This window comes from Pantherophis guttatus, chromosome 1 (assembly GCF_059756535.1).
Source record: "Pantherophis guttatus breed Tessera chromosome 1, ASM5975653v1, whole genome shotgun sequence".
Taxonomy (NCBI): domain Eukaryota; kingdom Metazoa; phylum Chordata; class Lepidosauria; order Squamata; family Colubridae; genus Pantherophis; species Pantherophis guttatus.
The window spans coordinates 262,873,105-262,896,147 of record NC_142063.1 but is presented as its reverse complement, the minus strand read 5'-3'; the positions used below and the strand labels follow the sequence as shown (position 1 = coordinate 262,896,147).

Below are 23,043 nucleotides of genomic sequence, written 5' to 3'. Positions count from 1 at the left end.
TTTGTTTAGCACATGATTTTTATTTATAATTTGAGAAATAACATTTTCTTTAGTAAATCTCCACACTTAGTTAAGGTGAAGCAACAGCACTATCAAATATGATTTTATTGCTGGAATTAGCATTTCTCATAGCTTAGTGCAGTGGCCCCCAACCTTTTGGGCACCAGGGACTGGTTCTGTGTAGAGATTTTTCTACAGACTGGAAGGGGCATAGTTTTACATGCTGCCTTCATCCCGTGGATGGGGCTTTGCCTGTTTGCGCACCCTAGTTTCTGCCATGTTGCAGACTGGTGTCAGTCCGGGGATTGGGGACCCCTGGTTTAGTGTGTCATTAACTGAAAATGTAAATTAAAACGTATGAAGAAAACTTGTATTTTGAAAGTACTTGTTGCTAAATAAAGTATTTCATTCTAACACTAGCACTATAGTTAACAATATTGCCTGTTAACTACTGAACTCCCTATGATTAGTCAGTTGTGGAAATACTGTCATAAATTGTTTATACAGGTTTTAAAATTAGATTTTTAAAAACAAAGATATTTTAGAAGGTGAAAGTAATATGATCTGCTAACAATTATTGTTTAGACTTAATATATTGATCAATCCTATGAACTCTTTAGAACTGTCTATATTTCTGCAATGCTGTGTGAGCTACAATGTAATAATTTAACTCCTAATAACATATGAAAAGATTCTGGTTAAAAAAACACTGCAACAAAGAATGTCCTGGGTCATTACTTTATTGAAACAGCCAATATTCACAACTTTTCTCGGAAATAAATGAAGTTTTAGTAATAGTTGGCAATTCCTTTAAGTAATGAGAACTTCAGTCAGATGTTTCAGTACCTACTGATCAATCATACGCATTGGCTTCAAATAATTTTGGCCTTTAAAAATTAATAGAGTTTGACAATTCAGTTCTAAGTAGCCATCCAAAAGATTATGGCATAAATTTTCCATTATTTTACAAAGCCAGTTCTGCATCACCCTAAGGATGTTTACAAATTTAATAAAGCTTTCTTGAAGTAACAACAGGTGTTTCTTTGCCAATAAAATGCATTTCCCTAAGGATGTTTACAAATTTAATAAAGCTTTTTCCAAATAACAAAAGGTGTTTCCTTGCCAATAAAGTGTTAAGTGTCAGACACATAATTTTGGACCTTCACCTCTATAAGACTGTTGTGTAATATCCAATACTGATGTTTAGCAAGAAATACAGTATATATTTTTCTTGTTAAGCAAATGTGCAGTAGCAAAAATGCATAATTTGGATATAATCTTACAGAGAGAGGATTATGAAAAGTTACATGTGATCAAATGTCATCTATTAGATTTGCAAAACAACTTCCTGATTTCATAGGAAGATTTGTTCTCTTATGTACCTCAGTACTTGATTCAAGCTTTTAATAAATTATTTGAGAACACACCATGAAATAATAAATGCTTTGTCCACTAATCTAAGAGAAGGCAGAAGAAAGGCTCCAAGAAACCTAATGTAACCTGGATTCCATCATCGGATCTCATGAGTTTTGAAATTTAGAGGAATATATGTCTTATTTCACTAAATGATGGTGTTGCAATATTTTCAGGATCAGACTCAATAAAGATAATAGAAGTTAAAGCTTTAAATATATTTCTTTTTAATTATGATAGGCATTCTATATTCACTGAATATTCGAGGTAGAAGCAACGAGAATGGTGATGGTGGCTCCTTATATATACAAGGGGTGGAGCTAGGAATGGGAGTGGTAAATTATGAATACATTAAAGTCCAAAGAATAAGTTAACCTCTGATGTTCCATATATACATTATTTACACATTGGAGAATAAGGCATTTACATCTGACAAATCCCCCTCTAAATGCCGGTTCGTTACACAACACCAATTACATTCTGATTCAGGACAATATAATACATATAATTTAGAAGTTAAATATTTGTGTTGTTTAGAAGGTAAGGGTTTTGTTAATATGTCAGCTAATTGTTCAGAAGTATCGCAATGTATTGCTTTAATGAATCCGTCTTGAGACAGTTGTCTCACATGCTTAAACTTTATATCAATATGCCTGGACCTTTGTCCAATTGCATCGGATCTGGATATTTCAATGGCCGCTTTATTGTCTTCATGCATAATAAATGGTAAGGTGGGTTTCTTCCAAACATCAGTGATCAGATCATTGAACCATACAAGGTTATTTGCAGCTTTGGACAAACAAACATATTCCGCTTCTGTAGTAGAAGTGGCTACTAGTTCTTGTTTACCAGTATACCAGTAAACTGGACAATCATTCAATAGAAAAACATAACCAGAAGTACTCTTTCTGCATGTTGTATCACCAGCCCAATCTGCATCAGCATAACAAGTAATTTTTGGTTCTCTGTCATTATTGGGTTCCAACATTAAACAAAAATCTAATGTACCCTTCAGATATCTTAGAATTCTTTTGACAGCTTCCCAATGATACAAGGTTGGTTTACTAACATATCTTGACAATAGATTGAGAGGTAATGCAATATCTGGCCTAGTCCAATTAGATATATAAAGGAGTGAACCTATAACTGATCTGTAAAATGTGTTGTCTTTAAACTCAGGGGAAGATTCATCAGTGTTTCTAAGAAAATCAGTTTGCATAGGGGTGTCACAGGTTTTAGCATTATTTAAGTTACATTTGTTTAGGAGTTCGATGATTTTATCTTTCTGTGTAAGTTTGAATCCCCTTTTAGTTTTGTTAATTTGCACACCAAGGTATTTATTCACTTTACCCAGAGATTTCAGTGAGAAGTGTTCATTTAACTTATTTACAAAGATTTCCCTGCTCTCTTTATGCTTTCCAATGTATAAAATATCGTCCACGTAAATTAATACAAATTCAATATGATCATTACTCTTTTTTACAAAGAAACAGTTATCAGCAGTGGTGGCGTTGAAATCCATGGTCTTAAGTACTTTTACCAAGCAATCGTACCATCTTTTGCCGGATTGCTTTAATCCGTACAGACTCTTATTTAATAACCAAATTTCGTTCTTATTAGTGTATTGACTGTATGGTGCTCTTACATATATTTCCTTATCTAATTTTGCATGTAAGTATGCGGTCTGTATGTCATATTGGAATACGTCCAGATTGAGTGCAGATGCTACTACAAGGGCTGTTTTGACACTCTCTGTTCTCACTGTGGGTGAATATGTATCAGTATAGTCTTCTGGATATTTTTGTGCATAGCCTTGTGCAACTAGTCTAGCCTTGTATAAGGTATTGCCTCCTTCTAAGTTCTTAATTTTATAAATCCACCTGGTACCTATAATTGTTTTATCCTTAGGTGCGATCGCAGGTGTGAATACATTTAATCCTTGTAAACTTTCCATCTCTTTTTCCATAGCTAGTTCCCATTTTTCTCTTTCTTCATGTGGAAGTTTCAATACTTCTTCATATGTATTAGGTGTTATTTGTTCTCCATTCATATGCATTATGTAATCTTTGTATTTATTTGGTATTTGGTTTCTATTGTTTCTAATAGTTCTTTCAGGCTTGCTATGGTTATCATGCAAATATCTAGCTTCCTTTTTTGTTAATGTGTCTGTCTTTATTTTATGCTGACTATTAGTCCAAGTTTTGGTTTTGTTCTTACTTTTGTTAATATTTTGATTTTCTGTTGTTCCTTCCTCACAAGATATCGTATCTTTACATTTATTAGGAAATATTTCATTAAGGTGCAATTTTGACCAATTGGCCTGTTCATGGAACACAGCTGTTCTGGATACTATAAATTTGTTATTACTATCAATAAATCTGTACCCTTTGGTTCCAGTTTCGTATCCCATGAATCTTAATCTCCTGGATACGTTTTCTCCCTTTCTCCTCAATTGTTTAGGTATGTGTACGTCTGCAGTGACTCCAAATATGTGCATGTGTGATAATTTGGGTTTTCTATTGTACATCACCTCATATGGTGTCTTATTCACAATACTGGACCAGGTTCTATTTTGAGTGTAATTCGAATAATGTAATGCCTCTGACCAAAATTGTTTGCCTAAACCAGCATCCTCTAATGTGCACCTAATCATGGTTTGTAGTGTGGAATTTTTCCTCTCTGCAACTCCATTTTGAAATGCAGAAAAAGGATTGGACGTGAAATGTAACATTCCTCTATCCTTTAACCATTGGGAGAATTCTTTAGACATGAACTCACATCCCCTATCTGTCATAATTTGCTTTATTCTGATATTATGTTGTGTTTCTATACGTTTGTAGAATTCCTTAAATTTCTGAAATGTTTCATCCTTGTGCTTTAATGTGTAAACAAAACCATATCGGCTGTAGTCATCCACTATTGTTAGGAAGTAACGTTTTCTATAGGTAATTGAGGGACTTAATGGACCAACTAAGTCCATATGTACCAAATCAAAAATATTGTTAGTTGATCTGTTAGATTTTTTTGGTCTGGGACTGGTTTTTAGTTTGGTGGACTTACATACTGAGCATTCCAAATAATTTTCACAATTTTTTATTTTGACACCTTCTGCGTGTTCAGTCATTTTTTGTACTACAGGAAAGCTTGCATGTCCTAACTTCCTGTGTAAGATGTGAGCACACTCATCATGAATTGGTTTACCTATTTTTGGTTTCTTTTCCTTGTATGTGTTTTTGTGATCATGAGTTATTCTACACTCATCATTGTCACTGTTACTGACATTTTCATCATCTGCTTCAATACAATCTTCCATATTTGAATCAATGTTATGTAAACATCTTTCTTTAGTTATCAGATAGGGTAGACCTCCTTTTATCATTACAGTACCTACATTTGTTTTGTTCTTTTCTATAGTTGCTTTCCCCTTTGAGAAAACTATATTGATATCAGATTCTCTGCTTAATTTTATGGCACTTAGTATGTTGTGAGGTATTTCTGGGATTAATAATACCCCCTCTATTTTCCCTAGACCAGGCAAGGTCACATTTCCTTTGCCTAGTACTTGAACCTTTTCTTGATTAGCTACCTTTATCACAAACTTATCTTCTATAAATGAAGATAATATACTTTTGTTGTTGGTGGTGTGATTTGTTGCACCAGAGTCAATAAGCCAATTGTTATTCTCATCCTGCTGTGTTCTGGTGCTGTCTTGTTTATTTAGCCCATTCAGTGACCCAGATTTCCTCTCTTTTGAATTTTCTCTACCCCCTCTACCTTCTTTGTAATTTGGTGGGCTTCTATATTTGTGTCTATCTGTGGAAGATTGTCTGTAATTATATTTGCTCCTATATTCTGGTCTATGTCTCTCTCTTGAGACTTTGGGGCAGTCTCTTCTACTATGTTCCCTGGATCCACAATTGTAGCATCTAAAGGCCTCATTATGTTTATCTTGAAAGACTACTTTCCTAAAAGGTTTGTGGTCTGTTTGGTTACTGGATCGATTTTTTCTTGAATTGTCTTCTGCTATCAATTTGTTAGATAGACTTTCTATGGATAAATATCCCAAATTAATGGTATCTAAGTGTGACATAAAGCTATCCCATGATGGATCAAGTGAATTGATAATAACACTTTTCATTGTTTGATCTGAAATCACTTCCCCCCTCAATTGTAGCTCAGCTCTTATTTTGTTTAGATTTATCAAATGCTCACTTATAGAAACCCCTGGTTTTACTCTAGAGGAAAAGAAATCCTTAGACATTCTTGTGGTTGTAGCTACGCTATCGCTGTGAAATAGATTAAACATGCATTGAATTATTTCTGATACAGTTAGGTTTGGTTTGATGCTATGATACATTGCAGGAGACACGCTAGATATTATTATGAAAAATGCTCTATGATGTAAACAATCTATTTTTAAAGTCCAAGGTCTTCTTGGAGGGCTAGTTATAAAGAATAGTAAATTTTCTTTCATGAAAATAACCTGAAGCTGTTGATACCACTCTTGTAAATTAATGCCATCAATTCTAAGTTTTGGGAAGTCACTGGGTAAGTTACCTACATTATTCTGTCCATTACTTACAACCTGGGGCAGTCCGTGATCTCTCAAGTGCAGGAAATTACAGAACGGCATTGGGATGCTTGCAATGAGTCTGCGCGGTTCTCTGGCCAGTTCAAGTCCTTCTGGGTCGTCTACGTAGTTTCGCACATGCGCGTTGTTCATTTCTTCTTTGGTGGCGTCGTGGAAGGTTCTCTCCCTTTCAGCTCTCTCGATCCGCTCCTCCTCAGATGAGTCGGTCTCTGGCTCGGTTTTTGGGGTTCTGGTGGTGGTGACGGTTCTTTTCTTCTTTTTGTGTGCGTTGGTATTCGATTTTGTCTGTGGTGTAGGGCGAAATCGGCATGGCTCTCTGGGCTCGGGCGTCGTCGCTTTCGAAGTCAGGATGGGAGCGTGCAGGTCTTGAGTCGCCGGTTTGATTTCTTGCTTCTTCGTAGACGTCTTGGTAATTTTCAGTCTTGGCCCAAAAGCAGCAAAAAGCGTTTTCATTGCTGATTTTACTTGAGATTTTGTTAAATCGTCTTCACTTTCTGATTTTGGATCATCTGAAGAGTTTGAGACTTCTTTCTCACTTTCTTCGTCTGATAGTGTTTTTCGCGCCAGAAATTTTGAACTGAGCGTTTTGATTGGCTCTGCTCCATTCTCTTTTGAAGTTCGTTGAAACCAAGATGGCTGCCATTCAAAATTTCGCGCGGGATCACATCTTTTCTTTTTAACAACTATTTTCTCAGTAGTCATCTCACTTACGATTTTTTGATCTTTGGGTTTTTCTTTAATGACGTTTTTCTCTCTCGCTGCTCCGCTGTTCTTCAGCATCTCCTGGAGGTCCGCGATGAGACTTTCATCATTCTTTTGGCTTTTTAGTATCTTTAATATCTCTGACCTGAGTTCGTTATTTTCTATTTCGATTTCTTTCTGGTCATTATTTTCACTCATTAGTTCTTCTTCTTCAGTGGTGTATTCTTCGGATTCTCTCGAAATCGCATTGGTGGATTCGTTGATCATCTCTTGATCAGTTTCTATTTCTTTGCTGTAGGCCCTGGTGTTGGGCCTATCTTTCTTGGACATTTTTAATTACTTATTGAGTCAATTAACCATCCTCTGCTACCAGCTTGTTGCAATATTTTCAGGATCAGACTCAATAAAGATAATAGAAGTTAAAGCTTTAAATATATTTCTTTTTAATTATGATAGGCATTCTATATTCACTGAATATTCGAGGTAGAAGCAACGAGAATGGTGATGGTGGCTCCTTATATATACAAGGGGTGGAGCTAGGAATGGGAGTGGTAAGTTATGAATACATTAAAGTCCAAAGAATAAGTTAACCTCTGATGTTCCATATATACATTATTTACACATTGGAGAATAAGGCATTTACATCTGACAGATGGTATTTTCATTCTTTCACCTCAGTCTTAAAAAAGTAACAAAAATTTATGTAGAGTACGCATTTACATTTTGAGGATTGAATTACTTCCTTGGGTGGGTACAAGTTTGGGGGGAATGGGCCGTACTTGGCCTTTAAACGACATACAGATGGAGTACCCTTCAACAGGAAGGCGAGTTCAGGAAAATAAATTTCACTGTTTACAATAATGTAAACACAATAGAGATGCTTATTCCCATGGAGTTAAAAAAAAAAATTCCAATTCCATTAAAACTTCTACATCCACAGCAACTTTTGGAAGGACTCTGGAATCCGCGAGATTTCTGGTTTTGTACCTTTGATTAGGGAGCCTGCCTTCATATCTGGCAGCAAGACATTTATTCTGCTTTGGAGTGGGAAAGCTAGGGTATTCTCCAGGTCCGTTTGATTAATCTCGACAAATCTAAGCGGCGTCCAGGCTATTTGGGTCTTTCTTATCAAGCTCCCAGGAAATTCCCCTAAATCAGCGGCGATTCTTCCTCCTGGGAGTTGCGCTGAGCACCGTCCTCGGAGTCTCCCCTCCCGTCGGCGGAGAAAGAGAAACGCGGGCACTTCTCTCCCTTTCCTTCCCTTTCCTTCTGCAGGAGGAGCGGGGCTCACTATAGGACTCGGCGGCTTTCCTAAATCGTACAGACTCCTCGGAACTCGATTCTTCAGGGAGCGAACGCAGAGTAAAGGCCGAAGAGAGGCGCTGTAGCTACGAAAGTTTCTTTGCCGGCCAAGTCACGTGGCCTTTCCCGGCCAATCCTACCCGCCTTTCTCCTCCCTATTCGCTCCATAGAACGTGGCGGCAGCCGCCGCTGACGTCACCGGCACCCCCCCCGCCGTGGAGGAGGGAGGGAGCGCGCCCCTCCCTCCTCCACCTCCTCTCGCCTCCCCCCCCCCCAGGGTCTTTGCTCTCCGTCTGCTGGGTCCGAGGGCGCCCATGCTGTTTCGTTTCGGGGTGATTCTTCCCGCCCGTCTGGCTGAAGGCGGGACGGTGCTTTGCGTGTCGGGGTCACGGCCTGAGCTGGGACAATGGGATCCCAAGCGCGCGCTGGTTATGAAGCCCAGCCGGCCGTTGGCTCCCTTGCCTGCTCAAGAACCAGTCTTGTGGCTCGGCGAGGTGGCGCTGCCCGGCGAGGAAGAAACCGCGAGCACCTTTTGGTACAAATTCCTCAGGCGGCTCGAGACAGGAGACGCCGTCTGGGAAGGTAACACAAGCCTCGCGCGCGCTCCCCGGCGACGCGGCCGCGAGCGCGAGCGCCCCCCACCTCCCCCGCTTGCGGGGTAGAATTGTGGCCGCGTCCGCGTCCCCGCGTTACCTTCTCTTGGCTCTTTCCCGCTAAGAAGAAGAAGAACGGGGACCACCTTACGTACTGCTTTTTTCTCTCTTTTTTTTTGCAACAGGACAGGTGCCCAAGTAAGCGATGAACGGCCGTTCTCCTCCATTTCCAGTTCTTGTAGCGCAAACGGACAAGAAAGGGTTTATGACAGTTCGCCACGGCCGACTCATCACAGCTAACTGGCCACGGCCAAACCACCTGCTGCAGGACAACTTGCCACGGCCATCTCGCCACAGGACAAACTGACAAACTAGAGTTATACTGATATCCAAGAAACGGACCATGAAAGAAAGGATGCAAAAGGAGGGACAGAATGAAACGTGAATGGCAAACATGAACATATTTTTTATTTTATTTTAAATAGAATTGTTAAATTGACCCATAGCGAGTTGTCCCGGGGCGAATTGGCCTGTGGCGAGTTGGCCCCAGCAAGTTGGCTGTGGTAAGTTGTCCCGTTCCCGACAAGAAATAGGCAAAGGTGTACAAACCCCTAGGAATTTAGGAGTTTGGAAGTGTGCGAAAGAGAAAGCTTGCTGTACCCGGTAGAGCTGTGCAAAAGATAAAAGAGTCTACTTCTGTCTTTTGCACAGCTTCTCGGGGGACACCGTGCTAGGAAAAATTGAGATGAGGGTGCTGCCTAGAAGGGAAAAAAAAACCCAGCTGCTTTCCTTGCTACTCGTGGCCTCTCTTTGAAGAAGCTGGTGGTGAGGCCCAGAGAAGTTATAATAGGAAGAGTCACTGCTACCCTGTATTGACAGGTGGCCCCAGATGTATTTATTTATTCATCACATTTATATAACCACCTATCTCACATACATGACATATGATGCTCTCAGAAGAGGCCCAGAGATATTATCAAGCAATAATCTGAGTAGTCACTGCTGTCCTGTACTGGCAGCTGGCCCCAAATGCCCCCAGAAGTGTATGTTCCACAGCGAATGTATGAGAAGCTGTTGCTGTTTTCAAACCATGAGCAGGATATTTTGTCTTCCATGATTATTTGTTCTGTACCCTGCCTTTCTTCCAGGAACCCATGGTGGTGGTATAGATTCCCATATATGGTATACTTCCAAAACAGCCCGCTGGATAGGTTGGTTGAGAGGGAGTTATTAACCCATCTTCATCCAGTTACTTTACATGGAGTTGAACTTGAACTTCTCTCTCTGGGACAAACATCTTCACCCCATGTTTGATTACCTTTCCTTCCTTTCAGGAAGGTTGTACTTACATGAGTATACCCCATATTCCTCTCTGCAATACAGTGGGAAGAATTATTCATTACAACGTGCATGCTACAATGAATAGGAGCCAGCATGGATTTATTGTAAACGCATCATTCCAGATTATGTTATTTCCTTCTTTGTTGGAGTTACTAGCATAGTAAATCTGGGGAATTTTGTAGATAGATTGTAATTGGACTCAGCAAAGCCTTGGATGGAGTGTTGATTATATTCCCTTTCACAAAATGCTAAATTATAAACTAGATGATAGACTCGCAATTGAGTGAACAGCCACACCAAAGAATGATCATTAATGGCTCCAACTTGGGAGAGGATTCTACCTAATGGAGGGCCAGACAACTCTGCGGTTCAACATTTTTTATCAGTAGCTGGGTGGGGATGTTGAAGCAATATAGATAGTCCCTGATTTACATAATGGAGTCTGTCCATCATGATCATAAGTTGTGAATCATTTGATCAACACAGCGTTACTATCTTTTTTGTGGCAGTCATTGAACATAGCAGTTGTTCAACAAACCCATGGTTTGCCATGGATGCGGTTTTGCAGGAAACTGGAAGTAAATGCTGGGTTTTGGCAAAACCATTGTGAAACACAGTCACATGCAGGATACTGCAGACAGCCATAAATGCGATCCAGTTGCCAAGCACTGGAAGTTTGGTCACATGACAATTGGGGAGTTACCTTCAGAATTTCAAATCCAGGCCATAGCTAGCCCCAAGGTAGCTCCATTATAATTTTGATCAGTCTCAAAGCAACTGGTAGTAAGTCAAGGGCTACCTGTTTTTAAAAAGTCTGCAGATGGCCCAAAGCTGAGTGGGACTGCTAATACTTTAGATAAAAGACAAGATTTTAAAATATCTATAGACAAGCTTGAGAAGTGACCTGAAATGAATGGGATGGAATTTAGCAGGGAAGATTATAAAATTCTGAACTTGGGCAGGAAAAATATGAGGCCCGAGTACACGTAGTCCTCGAGTTACGACCACAATTACACTCAAATTATCTGTTACTAAGCAAGACAGTTCTTAAGTGAGCTTTGTCTCATTTTATGACTTTTCTTGCCACAGTTGTTATGTGAATCAGTGCCTGATTGTATGAGCTGTCAACCAACAGAATATGAAGTATCCTTTTGCTATAGTCTCGATGCTGTGGTGGCTCCTGCAGCAATCAGAGGTTGAGTTAGATCAACCCAGAGCTGATCTTCTTTAAAGTGTAGTGTAGTGTTCAATAAACCCCTGCCAATTCACATTTCCCTGATTATTGTTCTAATCTTTTCTCACTGGCTGATATGACAAGTTGGACTAGTTCCCCACCCGATTGCCACTGAGAATGCAAATAAGTGATAAGATGAATTCACTGCCTTTTCCATATGCAGCATCTAGAACAGAGGTGGGTTTCAGCAGGTTCTGACCAGTTCCGGAGAACCGGTAGCAGAAATTTTGAGTAGTTCAGAGAACCGGGAGTAAATATTCTGACTGGCCCCACCCCCATCTATTTTCTGCCTCCCAAGTCCCAGCTGATTGGGAAGAAATGGGGATTTTGCAGTAACCTTCCCCTGGATACAGTATCCTTCCCCTGGAGTGGGGTGGGAATGCTGATTTTACAGTATCCTTCCCGTGTCATGTTCACCAAGCCACATCCACCAAGCCATGCCACGCTCACCAAGCCACATCCACAGAACCGGTAGTAAAAATATTTTAAACCCACCACTGATCTAGAAAGTACGAGTGAGTTGGCAGGAATGGCTGCATATATGGCTGCATGTATAACACTAAACAGGACCATCTACTAAATTCACCTTGTCTGATTTTAAGCTAGAGATGGGAGATAAGAAAAAATACCTTCTCTAACTTAAGGCAATTGTAGCCCTTGATCTGAATGTAAAAGTCCTGTTCAATCAATCATTTGAAACATCTAGTAAGATCACTATGTTCATGTCTGCTATCTGGGGAGGTTGACTCAGAAAAAGAGACTTGCACAATGCATCTTTTTGGGCAGATTTGCTGGGTCACTGCTAACAAGCATCATATCTTTCCATGGTTCACACTTAGTTTTCAAAGCTTCTCCCCATTAATATTAGAAAGAAAGATGCAGTTTCACAGCAGGATGGAGAAGATAGTTTCATCTGCATCATCTGGCTCTTTCCTTTGTGTGGTATATTCACCTTTTTTTTCCCCTGGTGAGTAAGTTGATAAACTGCAGAAGACAATACCTTGCTTCACCTCTTAAACCTTAAAAAAGGCCTAAAGCTGGGCACTGCTTCCAGGTAAGAAATATTGCTTCCCTTACCACAACCCCTTGCAAAGTGAACGAGTTGAGTGAAACAGCAAATCAATGGAATAGTTTCCTTGTTTTACTTTAATACCATGCATGGTCTTTGTAGCTTTTCTAATAGCATGCAGGGTGGGATAGCAAATTAACAAGTGTGCTTCACCTGCCCAAAAAGTATCAAAATCAATTTCCTTAATGAAAAAAAAATTGCTTGCTTCAGCCTCCCCCACCCTCCACCCCCCAATACGCACACACAAAAGAGAGGCAATTGCCTTAGCAGGCTGAAGGGGACACATTTCCTTTGTTTTCCCTGGGTTTGCTAATTGGTGTGTTTCTTCTTTTCTAACCTGTGGGAGGAAGGAAATGTTGCCTCTCATTCATGCCTGCAAAAATGGATTATAACAGTTGGGTTGGTCAGGATGCTTCACTTGGAATTTTAGCCCTAAAAGGAGATCCCTCAAAAAGTAAGCTTCCTGAACACTGATATATTTAAAGCTATGTATGTAGAAATAGGTATTTTGTGGTTTCTGTCATTGTATCTTTCTTGAATGCCCCCCCTCCCTTTTTTTCCATTTCTCTATTTGTTTCCCCTTCCCTTTCCTCATATAAGCAAATAGTCAGCAAATAAAATTAATGTCTCCTAAATCCACTAAGTGTCACTGTTGTACCAGAATTGAAAATCTCAGTTTCTCTACAACATAGTGGGACTAGCACTTGATCATTTTTTGTAGAACATTGAAATGGAGACTGCTGAAAGATAAATATGCTTTTTCTTTTTCTTTTGCCTCTTTCAATTATGTATAAGAAATAAATGGAAGGAATATATTTATAATCTGTTGTATTTTTATACTGCTGTAATTCCAAGCAACTACCAGTGGAGTTGCAAGTTAAATTGATATATAAAACAGATAAAATTAAGAATTAAAACAATGTAGGAAACATAGTCATGACCATACTATTTCCTCAATGCCTTATGGAATAATTTCCTGAAAGCCAGCAGCAAGGATCCCCCACCCTTAGTGCAGGTGCTGCAACCAAGAAACATTGCCTGTGAGACCCTACCCTCAAAATCAATAGATTTTGACGAGTGTGAAGGAGGAGAGCAGCCCTGAAGCTGCCTAAAGGGAATTATAAATTAAAATTCCACTGCACTCAGAAATCTATTGGCAGTCAGTGAAGTTACTCCAAAATAGGATTTAGATGACTATAGAAACTCTGCTTCACTGATACATGGGCTGCTGCTTTTTGGATCAATTTCTGGGTGGTGCTTCAAAGGCAGCCCTATGGACAACAGGGGAGAGACGTTATTTTCCTCACTGCTACCAACTGGGACTGTCTGGTTTGGAAAGAATGGAACCACTGGAGCATAGTGCCTGCAATTCCCAACCCTTGCAGGAAGTCCAGAATAATACAATAATCACTCCCTCCAATTGAGACCCTTACAAAAGTCATTGAACCAAATGTCCAGTGCCGTTTCTTAGTGTCATTTCTCACTCTTCTTATTGCCACAATGGAGGCTTGAACATGGGCTCCCACCTAATGTTCACTCATCTTCCTTTATTTGTGCTTCAGGTATCTTCTACAGCTTCATCTTCTAAAGTTCTTGTAAGCCCAAAATTAGCCCACAAATAGAAAGCAATCATGAATTTCCAAATTCCAGATACCTGTTCTGTCCCCTCCCACGAGTGGCCTTGCAGAGGCTCAAATAGCCCGGCAGTAACAAACGCAGGCTAGAGAGGCTGAAGCTGGCCCTTTAATAAATAGTTCTCTTCCAAAGAGTATATCAGTCCAATAGTTACCGGGCAATGTTCCAAAGCCTTGGCAGACGGCCAGCAGACTAATGCAGGAATGCAGACTCTTGTCAAAAAAACTCCAAACTAACAGTTGTAAATCCACTGCATCCAAAACGCCAACAAATTGTTCACCACGCCTTTCCAGCCCAGTCACACCCCTTTTATACTTTGTAGGGTGTAGCCCTACGTCTCCTAACCACACCTCTTGGGACATGGCAATAGTTGTTTCTACGATGTCTCCTACGTCTCTCTCTTGCATCCAATAGGGGCTCCCCCTCATTGTTCCCGGCCTCTGTTTCCTCCTCAATTTGGCTGGGATCCAGAGGCACGTCAGCAACTGTCAGTTCTTGCTGACTCACCAGTGAAGACGGCCCCTCTGGCACATAGCTCGTGACAGCTTCCTCCTCCTCCATATCATCCTCTGACTCAGCATGCGAAGATAAATCAGCCTCCGGGTTGGGGTCACAACAATACCTAGCAGAATTGCTTACCAGTTAGGGAAAATCCTCAAGTGCCTTTTGAAACCCTCTAGATTTGTTAGATGCCTGGGACATACCATCCAAATAAATCCATCCACCCCACACAAGGAGTGGCCAGTAAGAAATCTCATTTAGTCCAGGAATTACAGGTAGCCCTGGCAAAAATGTAGAAAATTGTGATCACATCACAGGATGTTGCAAATAAATGCAAGTTGGTTGCCAAGGACCCAAAATGCAGTCACATGACCATGAGATATATGTGCCACTGCTGGAACTCCAGAACTAGGACGGAAGTTCCTTTGGGAAGGGGGAGTTGCTATAACTTTGGTCACTAAGTAACTTATCATTAAGCAAGGACTATCTGTATGTGACAATCAAAAGGACTTCGTCTAATGTCCTCCCATACCCAGATCACACACCACAACCATTCCAAAGTAAGCTCAAGGTCTAGCATGCATCCATTTTTGTGTCTCAGACTAAATATTACATTATTAACGGTCAAAGGAAATTGGTGCTAGATAAGAGTCAATGGAATTCAAGGTGGGCTGGACTTAGATCTCTTGTGGGTGCGAAGAAACTCAAGACTAATAACACATTTGACCCCTCTCTCGGGCTTAGCCTGGTCATCTCTTACAGATAGTCATGACAGTTATGAACTCCGGGTCCCTTCCTAGAACCTGTCTCTAGGTGCAAAGACTGAATTACTCTAGTACTAGTTACGGATTTTCTTTTTACAGTGACAAAGAAGAAAACCAGAGTAAGTAATTAAACTTTACTTTTTTTTAAGTTCACAGGAAGGAAGGAATATTCAATTACAAATGTCAGCAGTAGTTCAGACAAGCCACTCCAGCCGTATAAATAGCTTTAAGCATTATTCACTATTCTAAAGCATACATATTTATGTGTCATTAGATCATGGACTTGTATAGACTGTATAATATACATTTGAAAAGTCCCTTGAACATGCATACTAGTTTAGCTTACTTCTTCAAACTTGTTTAGAATCTGTTAATAGTGCTTTATAGAAGTGACAGATATTAGGAATTCATCTCTAAGCAGATTATCTAAATAGATTACATAATATGGCTTCTCTCTGGTTTCACTCTGGCTCAGTTTCTAAAGAGCAATCATGTGAGAAGGAAACGTAATACTGTTGTCCATGTTCTAACTTTAGCCTCTACAAAGTAACTGGGGGAATTCCAGTATCAGCCAAGAAATCAGGTCCAGGAACTCAGGAAGAGCTGCTTTGAGGCAGCATGGTGGCTAGAATGCAAATAGACTCCCAACTGTGTAGAGTGAGGCAAATCTCCTGATGTAGTCTGGGATTCATTTAAGTTTGTGGAACTGGAGCAAGTGGAAAGGTCCTCTATAGTCTCAGCCTATAGGTCCTCAGGTCCTCAGTCTCATTTGTCTGTTTAATTCATTTCTGTCCTGGTTCCTGCAGGTTGCTAGGTAGGGCATGAACAGTTGGGTAAGGGGAAAGTGTAGTGATACCCACTTTAAAAGTATTTGATCACTTCCCCCTGGTCTCCAACCAATGGTGGTATTCAGCCAGTTCAGACCGGTTCAGGCGAACCGGTAGTGGCAACTTGCAGGTGGGCCCACGCCTGCCCACCTGTCCTGGCGCTATGTTGTCCTATTTAGCCACATTTTCTAAGCCGCGTGCATGCGTGCAAGCCCCGTGTGCAAGCAAAGCGCATGCACAGAAGGCGCGCGAGCGTGCACGTGCTCACATTTTCAGTGTGTGGCGAACCAGTGATAAAATTATGCGAAACCCACCTCTGCCTCCAACTTCTCCTTTAGGAGCAATGCTGTTGAGTAGGTGGTAGTCCATCATCTATTGTGATGGAATGTAGTCTGGACCCCCAAGAGGCAGGGAATGCATTCCAGAGGAACAAGAGATAAGTCAGTTTGTGTGTGAGAGAGGGTCAAGATGGCTCTTCCCTAATAATTCTCAGAGTATATGCTTTATGAGGCTGGAAATTTGCTTTTGGATTCTGTTAGGAAATGATTTTACCTAACTTGTTGGTTTGGCAATATATAAACCATCAATATAGCTTTAAGACTGCTGTATTGCTGTGTCATCCTGTGTCATGATTGGTTAGCACTTTAGTCAATGTCCTTAAGAGGGAGCTAGAAACATGGTTTGTTGCTCTCTGACTCTTTGACTCTTTGCCGCTCTTTGATGTTCGTTACTGCTCTTTGATGCTATTTGCTGTTTGCTGTGTTTGCTACTGTTTGCAACTATTTATGTGTATGACGACAACGACTGGTAAGAAGACTTTGTATATTGGATTATCCCTGGACTATTGTTTTACTATCTACTACTTTATCTGTGTATGACCTGGACTGTTTATTGAACTGTGCCTTATTACTATTTCCTGAAAGTAAACACAACTCAGTGTATTTGTGTGTTGGCTGTGTTATTTCCTAACTACTCTCAAACGTTGGGTTGGCAATATATAAACCATCAATATAGCAAGGTGCACACCCTTGCTACTCAAGGATTGCTCTGCGAATTCCTCAACAGATTCTGTATATAGGTGAGGAACGATAAAGAAATCTGCTTTGAAGAATCACAATGGGTCTTTCTTGGTTTTGGGAGCCTGACATCTATAGAGGGTTCTAGAAAGTATAGATTATATATTTGAGGTGTGTTGGCAGAGGCAGCTGGGTGGTGGTCAGCTGGTGGTGGTCAGCTGGTCACATCAAGATGGAGTATTGTACTTAGACCTTTGTTATTCTGGCTGGCTGCTGTCTATTTGGGCTAAGATCCTTCACAATTCTCCTCTATACATTCTTGCTTTATTTTCTCCCCGTGTCCAATTTTTCTTCCCATCTTTCCCCAGCCTCCTCCTGCATCCAATAAAATCTTCTCTCCTCCAACCTTTTACCCACTGTCATATTGCATTTGTCCCAAAGTGGTTGTTCTGAAGCCCTTTACTACAGTCCCTATCTTTTTCTCTATTACTCCTCCTTTAAACACACCTAGGCACTTGCCATTTTTCTTGCAAAAACTCTTTCAAATAGACACACTCTGGCACAATTGCCATTTTTCTTGCAAGGCTCTTCTAAATGGAAAAAATGATCTCCTCCTCTCTCCATAATTTCAGTGGTCTGGCAGGCCTTTTCATTCTTTTGACAGTTCAAACCCAGTAGTATCTCTTGCAACATTTCAGTATTTATTTCATAACCTCAAAATCATATGTCACATTTGTCATAAAGATAGAAAAAAAAAGAGAGAGATCAGGGGTTCCTTGTGTATACCATGGAGATTGAAGAACTGTACTTGTTGGCTTGTTAGAATTTAAGTAAAAACATTACAGTCTCAATTTATAAATATGGTCTTTGGAGAAGGAAAATGAATGCATGGGCAGTATTAAGAAAGTTTGAGCGAGGTTCATTAAATTTAATCACATACCAAATACATATATTTATTTAGCATATTCCACATACCAAATATAAAAGTTCAACCAACTATTAATTGCTTAGTAACAGATAAATAGCTAAATTTAACTTCAAGTATTTGTGTTGATGAAAAAGTTTAGAGGGTTTTTTAATATATTTTATATTTGTGAGTCACATTTCTCTGATGAGCAGCTACTGTATATAAAGATGATAAACAAAGATACTTACATAAGACTTCTTTGGTAATTAGAAATAAATTTGACTTTATATATCTGTATGCTATAATATACATATATTATAAAATATTATATGTATATTTTATGTATGCAAAGAACATTGTAAAATTAAAACATTGCAAGTGCTATATTACATGTGCTAAAATCTTTAATTAACCAGTTTATTGATAGAAGTTGAAATCCGTCCCCATGATTACCTGCCCTACTCATAGTCAGGGACAAAAGTGCATGTGTCTATGTCCAAATCCAATGGACAGAACGAGTTTGGGGATTAAAGGTTCCTTGCTGAGGCTGCAGGTTACAATATTTTTTTTAAAGAGGACACATTGCATTAAAAATGATTAGGTGTAAATCAAACAGTTTGATTTATTCTTTAAAAGGACTATAAATTAGTTTGAAATCACGTTATTGTATAATCACTGATATAGATGGACTTCTTTCATCCCACATCAGAAGAGATATAGAGCAAGAAAGAAAACAAAAGATTAACTCATAAAAAACAAAGAGCCATATTTTTTATTGAAAGGTAAGATACACGAGTAATAGTAGGAAAATGTATATGATCAATACAAGAATGTTCTGGTTGACTCTAGGAGAAGAATATCTGGCTATATAAGAGGCTGAGACACAAGGCATACATGCTGTTTGAGAGACAACATAGTGATTATTTTCCAAACAGTAGCTAGAACCAAGACAAAAGAATGGGCATAAACAAGGCAAAAATGAAATTCGATTTACCTATGTTAAAATGAAAAATTAATCCAATTTAAGGTGGCCTCATGATGATTGCAATGTGCTATACGTGGGGCTGTTGAGGAACCACCTCTCTCCAATTGATACTTGAGAAACCGCTTATTTCCAATGGTTTCTACCCACTTCATACATTTGAACAGACTGGGTGCACTCCAAGTCTCCTCTATTAAATGTCACCTTGTGGCACCAAAGAAGCATGCCTTCAGTGCTGTCGCCCCACTTTCTGGAACAGCATCTCTGCAGACATAGGGACAGTGCCCTCTCTGAGGTTCCAGAAAGCCTCAAGACCTCACTCAGGCTTGGGGTTAATGTACTGTGGGTCTTCTGTTATAAGTCTTTCTTACTACGATGGTTATTTTAGTTCAGGCTATTTATATTGTCATATGCTTTTTAACTGTTTATAACATTTTTAGATTTTGTAAGCCATCTTGAGTTTATCAGAATGGGCAGCTATAATAAATCTAAATAAATGAATGTAATACCTTATCGATTTAATAATATTCCTTTTCTGTCATATTAAATAATTCAGTTCAGTAGAAATGTTTGGAGGATTTCTAGCAGTGCACCAAGGCTTTCAACCGTTCCTGCTTTAAAGGGTGTCTATACTTATACTCAAATGGAAACATTATTGTCCAGCTTTTCCCAGCAGAGCCTTGAATCTGCGGTGGGATTTTAGCAATGTTTGCTGAGAAGCTGTGTTGCTGTGCTCCCAGTCAAAAAAGAGAGTTGCCAGATTGGGTGCCCAAAATATTTTCATATGGGGACCTGCTTTTTGAGTACTATTTGGTATACTAAATGGTGTCACTAAAGATACCTTGTTGACACTGATCATGCCCACTTGCTACAGAAGATGCTGTCTTTGTCAGCTGAAAAGCTTCTGAGATTTAGAACCCCCCCCCCCCAAGAACAATGTTAATATAACCCAAAAGGATCTACTAAGTGGGGAGAGGAAGTTTTAATGTCTCATCTTATGTGAGCCTAAGCACTTGCTTTTGCAAAGGCACCATTGGATTATAAAACTGATTAGCAGTAGAGCAATGCTGCTTCACATCATCCATGCTTAATTTTTGTAATTCTTCATCATCACAAGACATGGTAATAGAGTTAAGTTAAATTAAATGCTATTAACTTAAATTAAAAAGAGAATTAGACAAGTTATATGGTGGATAGTTTTCTCAATGGAATTAGCTATGATAGATAAAGAGATCCCTTAAAAATTTGCTATGGGATGATGATTTCCTGGGAGAACAACAGTAGCAGGCTGTGCCATATTATGTATGAGTTTCTGGAAGACATACCCATAAAGGATTGGCATAATTCATCAAGATAATCCCTGTATTCTTAAAAAAAACATTTTGGAACAAAATTTCATGAAGAAAGATAACTCTGCAAACAAGACAGATTTATCTTACCATCACCATTATCGCCTTTAACGATATTTAAAAGCTTCTCTCTCTCTCTCTCTCTCTCTCTCTCTCTCTCTCTCTCTCTCTCTCTCTCTCTCTCTCTCCCTTTTTAGAATTTTCCCAGATCTTCAGAAATCTTCATTTCTGTGACTTAGAATTGCATATATAAAACATGTGTAATATGATAAAGAAGACATTTTTCAAGATAGCAAATGGAGCTACTTTTGGGCTGTTTAACCAGTATAAATCAATGAGGCTTAATGCACTAAGCTTTAATCATTATAAAAACACTCCACCACCATTGAAACAACTGAAAAGCAGGGACCAAAGATCAACCATAGCAGCAAAACAATTTTTCTTTTAAATGCCACATGTGAGTTGTATAAGTCAAGAAGATTCACTGTCAAGTGGTCTAAACCATTTGTATTTATATTCATAGTTCTTTACTAACAATCACAATTCAGCCATGCTTCACTTGAAATAGACACCTTTCTAAGTAATTTGAAAGTGAATTCTCAGTCAAAGTTAGACAGGTATCTATCTATAAAAGACTCAAATATCAGTATAGAAGCCAAATATTTTGAATAGCTAAAAATAATACAAGAGACTTAGCATTGTATGTCCTTTCATTATTATAATATTAGATAAGAAAAAGGGAGACACAACAAAAAATATTGGCCTGTATCATGTGTTGGCTTTGCTTTAGTGGAAAATGTTTCTCTGCAATTAAATTGGGCATCTGATCATAGTCAGTTTCCCTTACTAACCATAATACTTCATATCATCTCTTACTTCATTCTGGAGAGCTCCCTGTTCCGTAGGAGCTTTTCAGAGGAGAAAAATACTGTGTGTGACCAACCATACGCTAAATAAATAAGAGGAGAAAAAAAGTTTGAGTAGGTAAGATAAACATAGAACGTAAAATTACAAGGGCCAAAGAGATTTCAGAGATGTTCTAGTCCAATCTCCTGCTCCAGGCAACAGACCTTATACCATCCTGGTCAAATGGTTGTCCAGGCTATTTTTAAAACCTCCAAGATTCAAGTACCCACAACTCCAGGAGGCAAGCCATTCCACTGATTAGCAATACAATAGCACTTAGACATACCGTATTTTTCGGAATATAAGATGCTCCAGAGTATAAGACACACATTAGTTTTTGGTGAGGAAAACAAGAAAAAAAAAATTCTGCCTCCACCTACCAGCATCCATTGGTATTCATCTGGCTAGTGTCCTTGCAGCAAACCGCCTGGTCAGCTTCAGCACATTATCACAGCCTGATTCAGCATGAGCAGCTGATTGGCAGTTGGATTGGCCTCCCGGAATACTGCCAATCAGCTGTTCCAGGCTGCGAGGATCGCCACAACCCATCGCCGCCTCAGCGCGTCATGTTTTTGGCCTCCGTGTGTTGTGTTTTTGGCCTCAGTGTGTTGCGTTTTCAGCCTCCGCACACTCCATTTTAGATCTGCTCCAGGTTGCCAAGATTGCAAAAGCACATCGGTGCCTCCGCATGTTGCATTTTCAGCCTCCGCATGCCCCATTTTTGGCCTCTGCACTTGTGTTTTTAGTCCATTCCAGGCTGCTGCCACCAATCCCCACCACCTGGAACCGGCTGAAAACGTGACATGTGGTGGCCAAAAATGATGTGTGTGGAGGCCAAAAACGTGATGCGCGGAGGCAGCAATCGGTGGCGATTGGCAGTGATGTGCTGTGGTAAACCCGCAGCCTGGAACAGATCTAAAAGGGGGTGTGCGGAGGCTGAAAATGACCGAAAGGTGGGGGCCAGCAGGTGGATTTCTGCTTAACAAGCTTCCATAAAAGCAAAGTTTCTTTCAAGTTGAACTTAAATCCCGGTGTCTTTATGGCCATGTACCAAAATAAGATTCTTTTCAGATTTACCAATCTAGCCTAAAGCCCTGGGATTTCCAAGTCGTGGCCCGTCAGCAGCCTGTGTGGATTGTAGCTGATTCTTACAGCGAGGAGGCTGATGTGGTGCTGCGCCAGCAGCCTGTGCAGCTGGCACTCAAGTCAGACAATGAGGAGGCTGGAGAAGATGTGGTGCCAGAGGCAGGGACTCAGCCAGGGCCTTCAGAACCTCCAGAAGCTCCTTTAAGTGAAGAGGACAAAGAGGAGGAGCCTCTTCTCGATGCACGGGCGCGCAGAGCTGCCAAAAGGCAGAAGTGACTCCTCAGGAGGAGGTCTCCTCGAGAGTAAGGCTTGGGACTAATTGGCCACTCCCTTAGCCTATTTAAGGAGGAACGCCGACTGAAGCAATTTGTAGGGAACAACTTTAGTTCATTCTCCTTCGCGTCTGGATTCTCTGAAAATTCCTTCTGGGCTTTCTGCCAGCCTTAGTAAGATTGTGATTACTTTATTTTTGGTTTCTGGTAGGCTGTTAAGAAAGTTTATTAACAGCCTTTGTTTGGAAAAGACTGAGTTATTTTAATAAATTTAAGTTTTGTATAGACTTTGTGTGTGCTGTGTTCTTTGGGGTCTGTAGCTGGGGCAGAAGACCACTCAAGTTAAATAGGTATGACCCTGCTTGGCTTTTCAGGCAAATGAAATGGTTGGCTGGGGAGTTTTGGGTCAGCAGTGATTGTGAGAAGTAAGGGAAACCAGTATTGGATTAGATGGGTTGACAAAGTTATAGCCTTCTCAGTAAGGTGCATCATAGGTGTAGCATGGAAAGAAGCTGAATACAATCAGTTCTCATCATTCGCAGATTCCATATTT

General features: G+C 40.0%; 1 protein-coding gene across 2 annotated transcripts in view; it reads left to right on the top strand.

Annotated features, from left to right (window-relative positions):
* Positions 1 to 8,150: 8,150 nt before the first annotated feature.
* EPM2A (EPM2A glucan phosphatase, laforin) overlaps positions 8,151 to 23,043 on the top strand; it is a 51,404-nt gene continuing 36,511 nt past the window's right edge. The window contains exons 1-2 of one of the 2 annotated variants that reach the window (XM_087882842.1): positions 8,246 to 8,590; positions 8,787 to 9,164. Coding sequence is in view for 1 of the 2 variants with exons in the window: in XM_034418960.3 (XP_034274851.2) it covers positions 8,323 to 8,590 (268 nt within the window). In the remaining variant the exon portion in view is untranslated. Of the gene's footprint in view, positions 8,591 to 8,786; positions 9,165 to 23,043 lie in introns of both variants that reach the window. The other variant, XM_034418960.3, reaches the window with a different exon arrangement.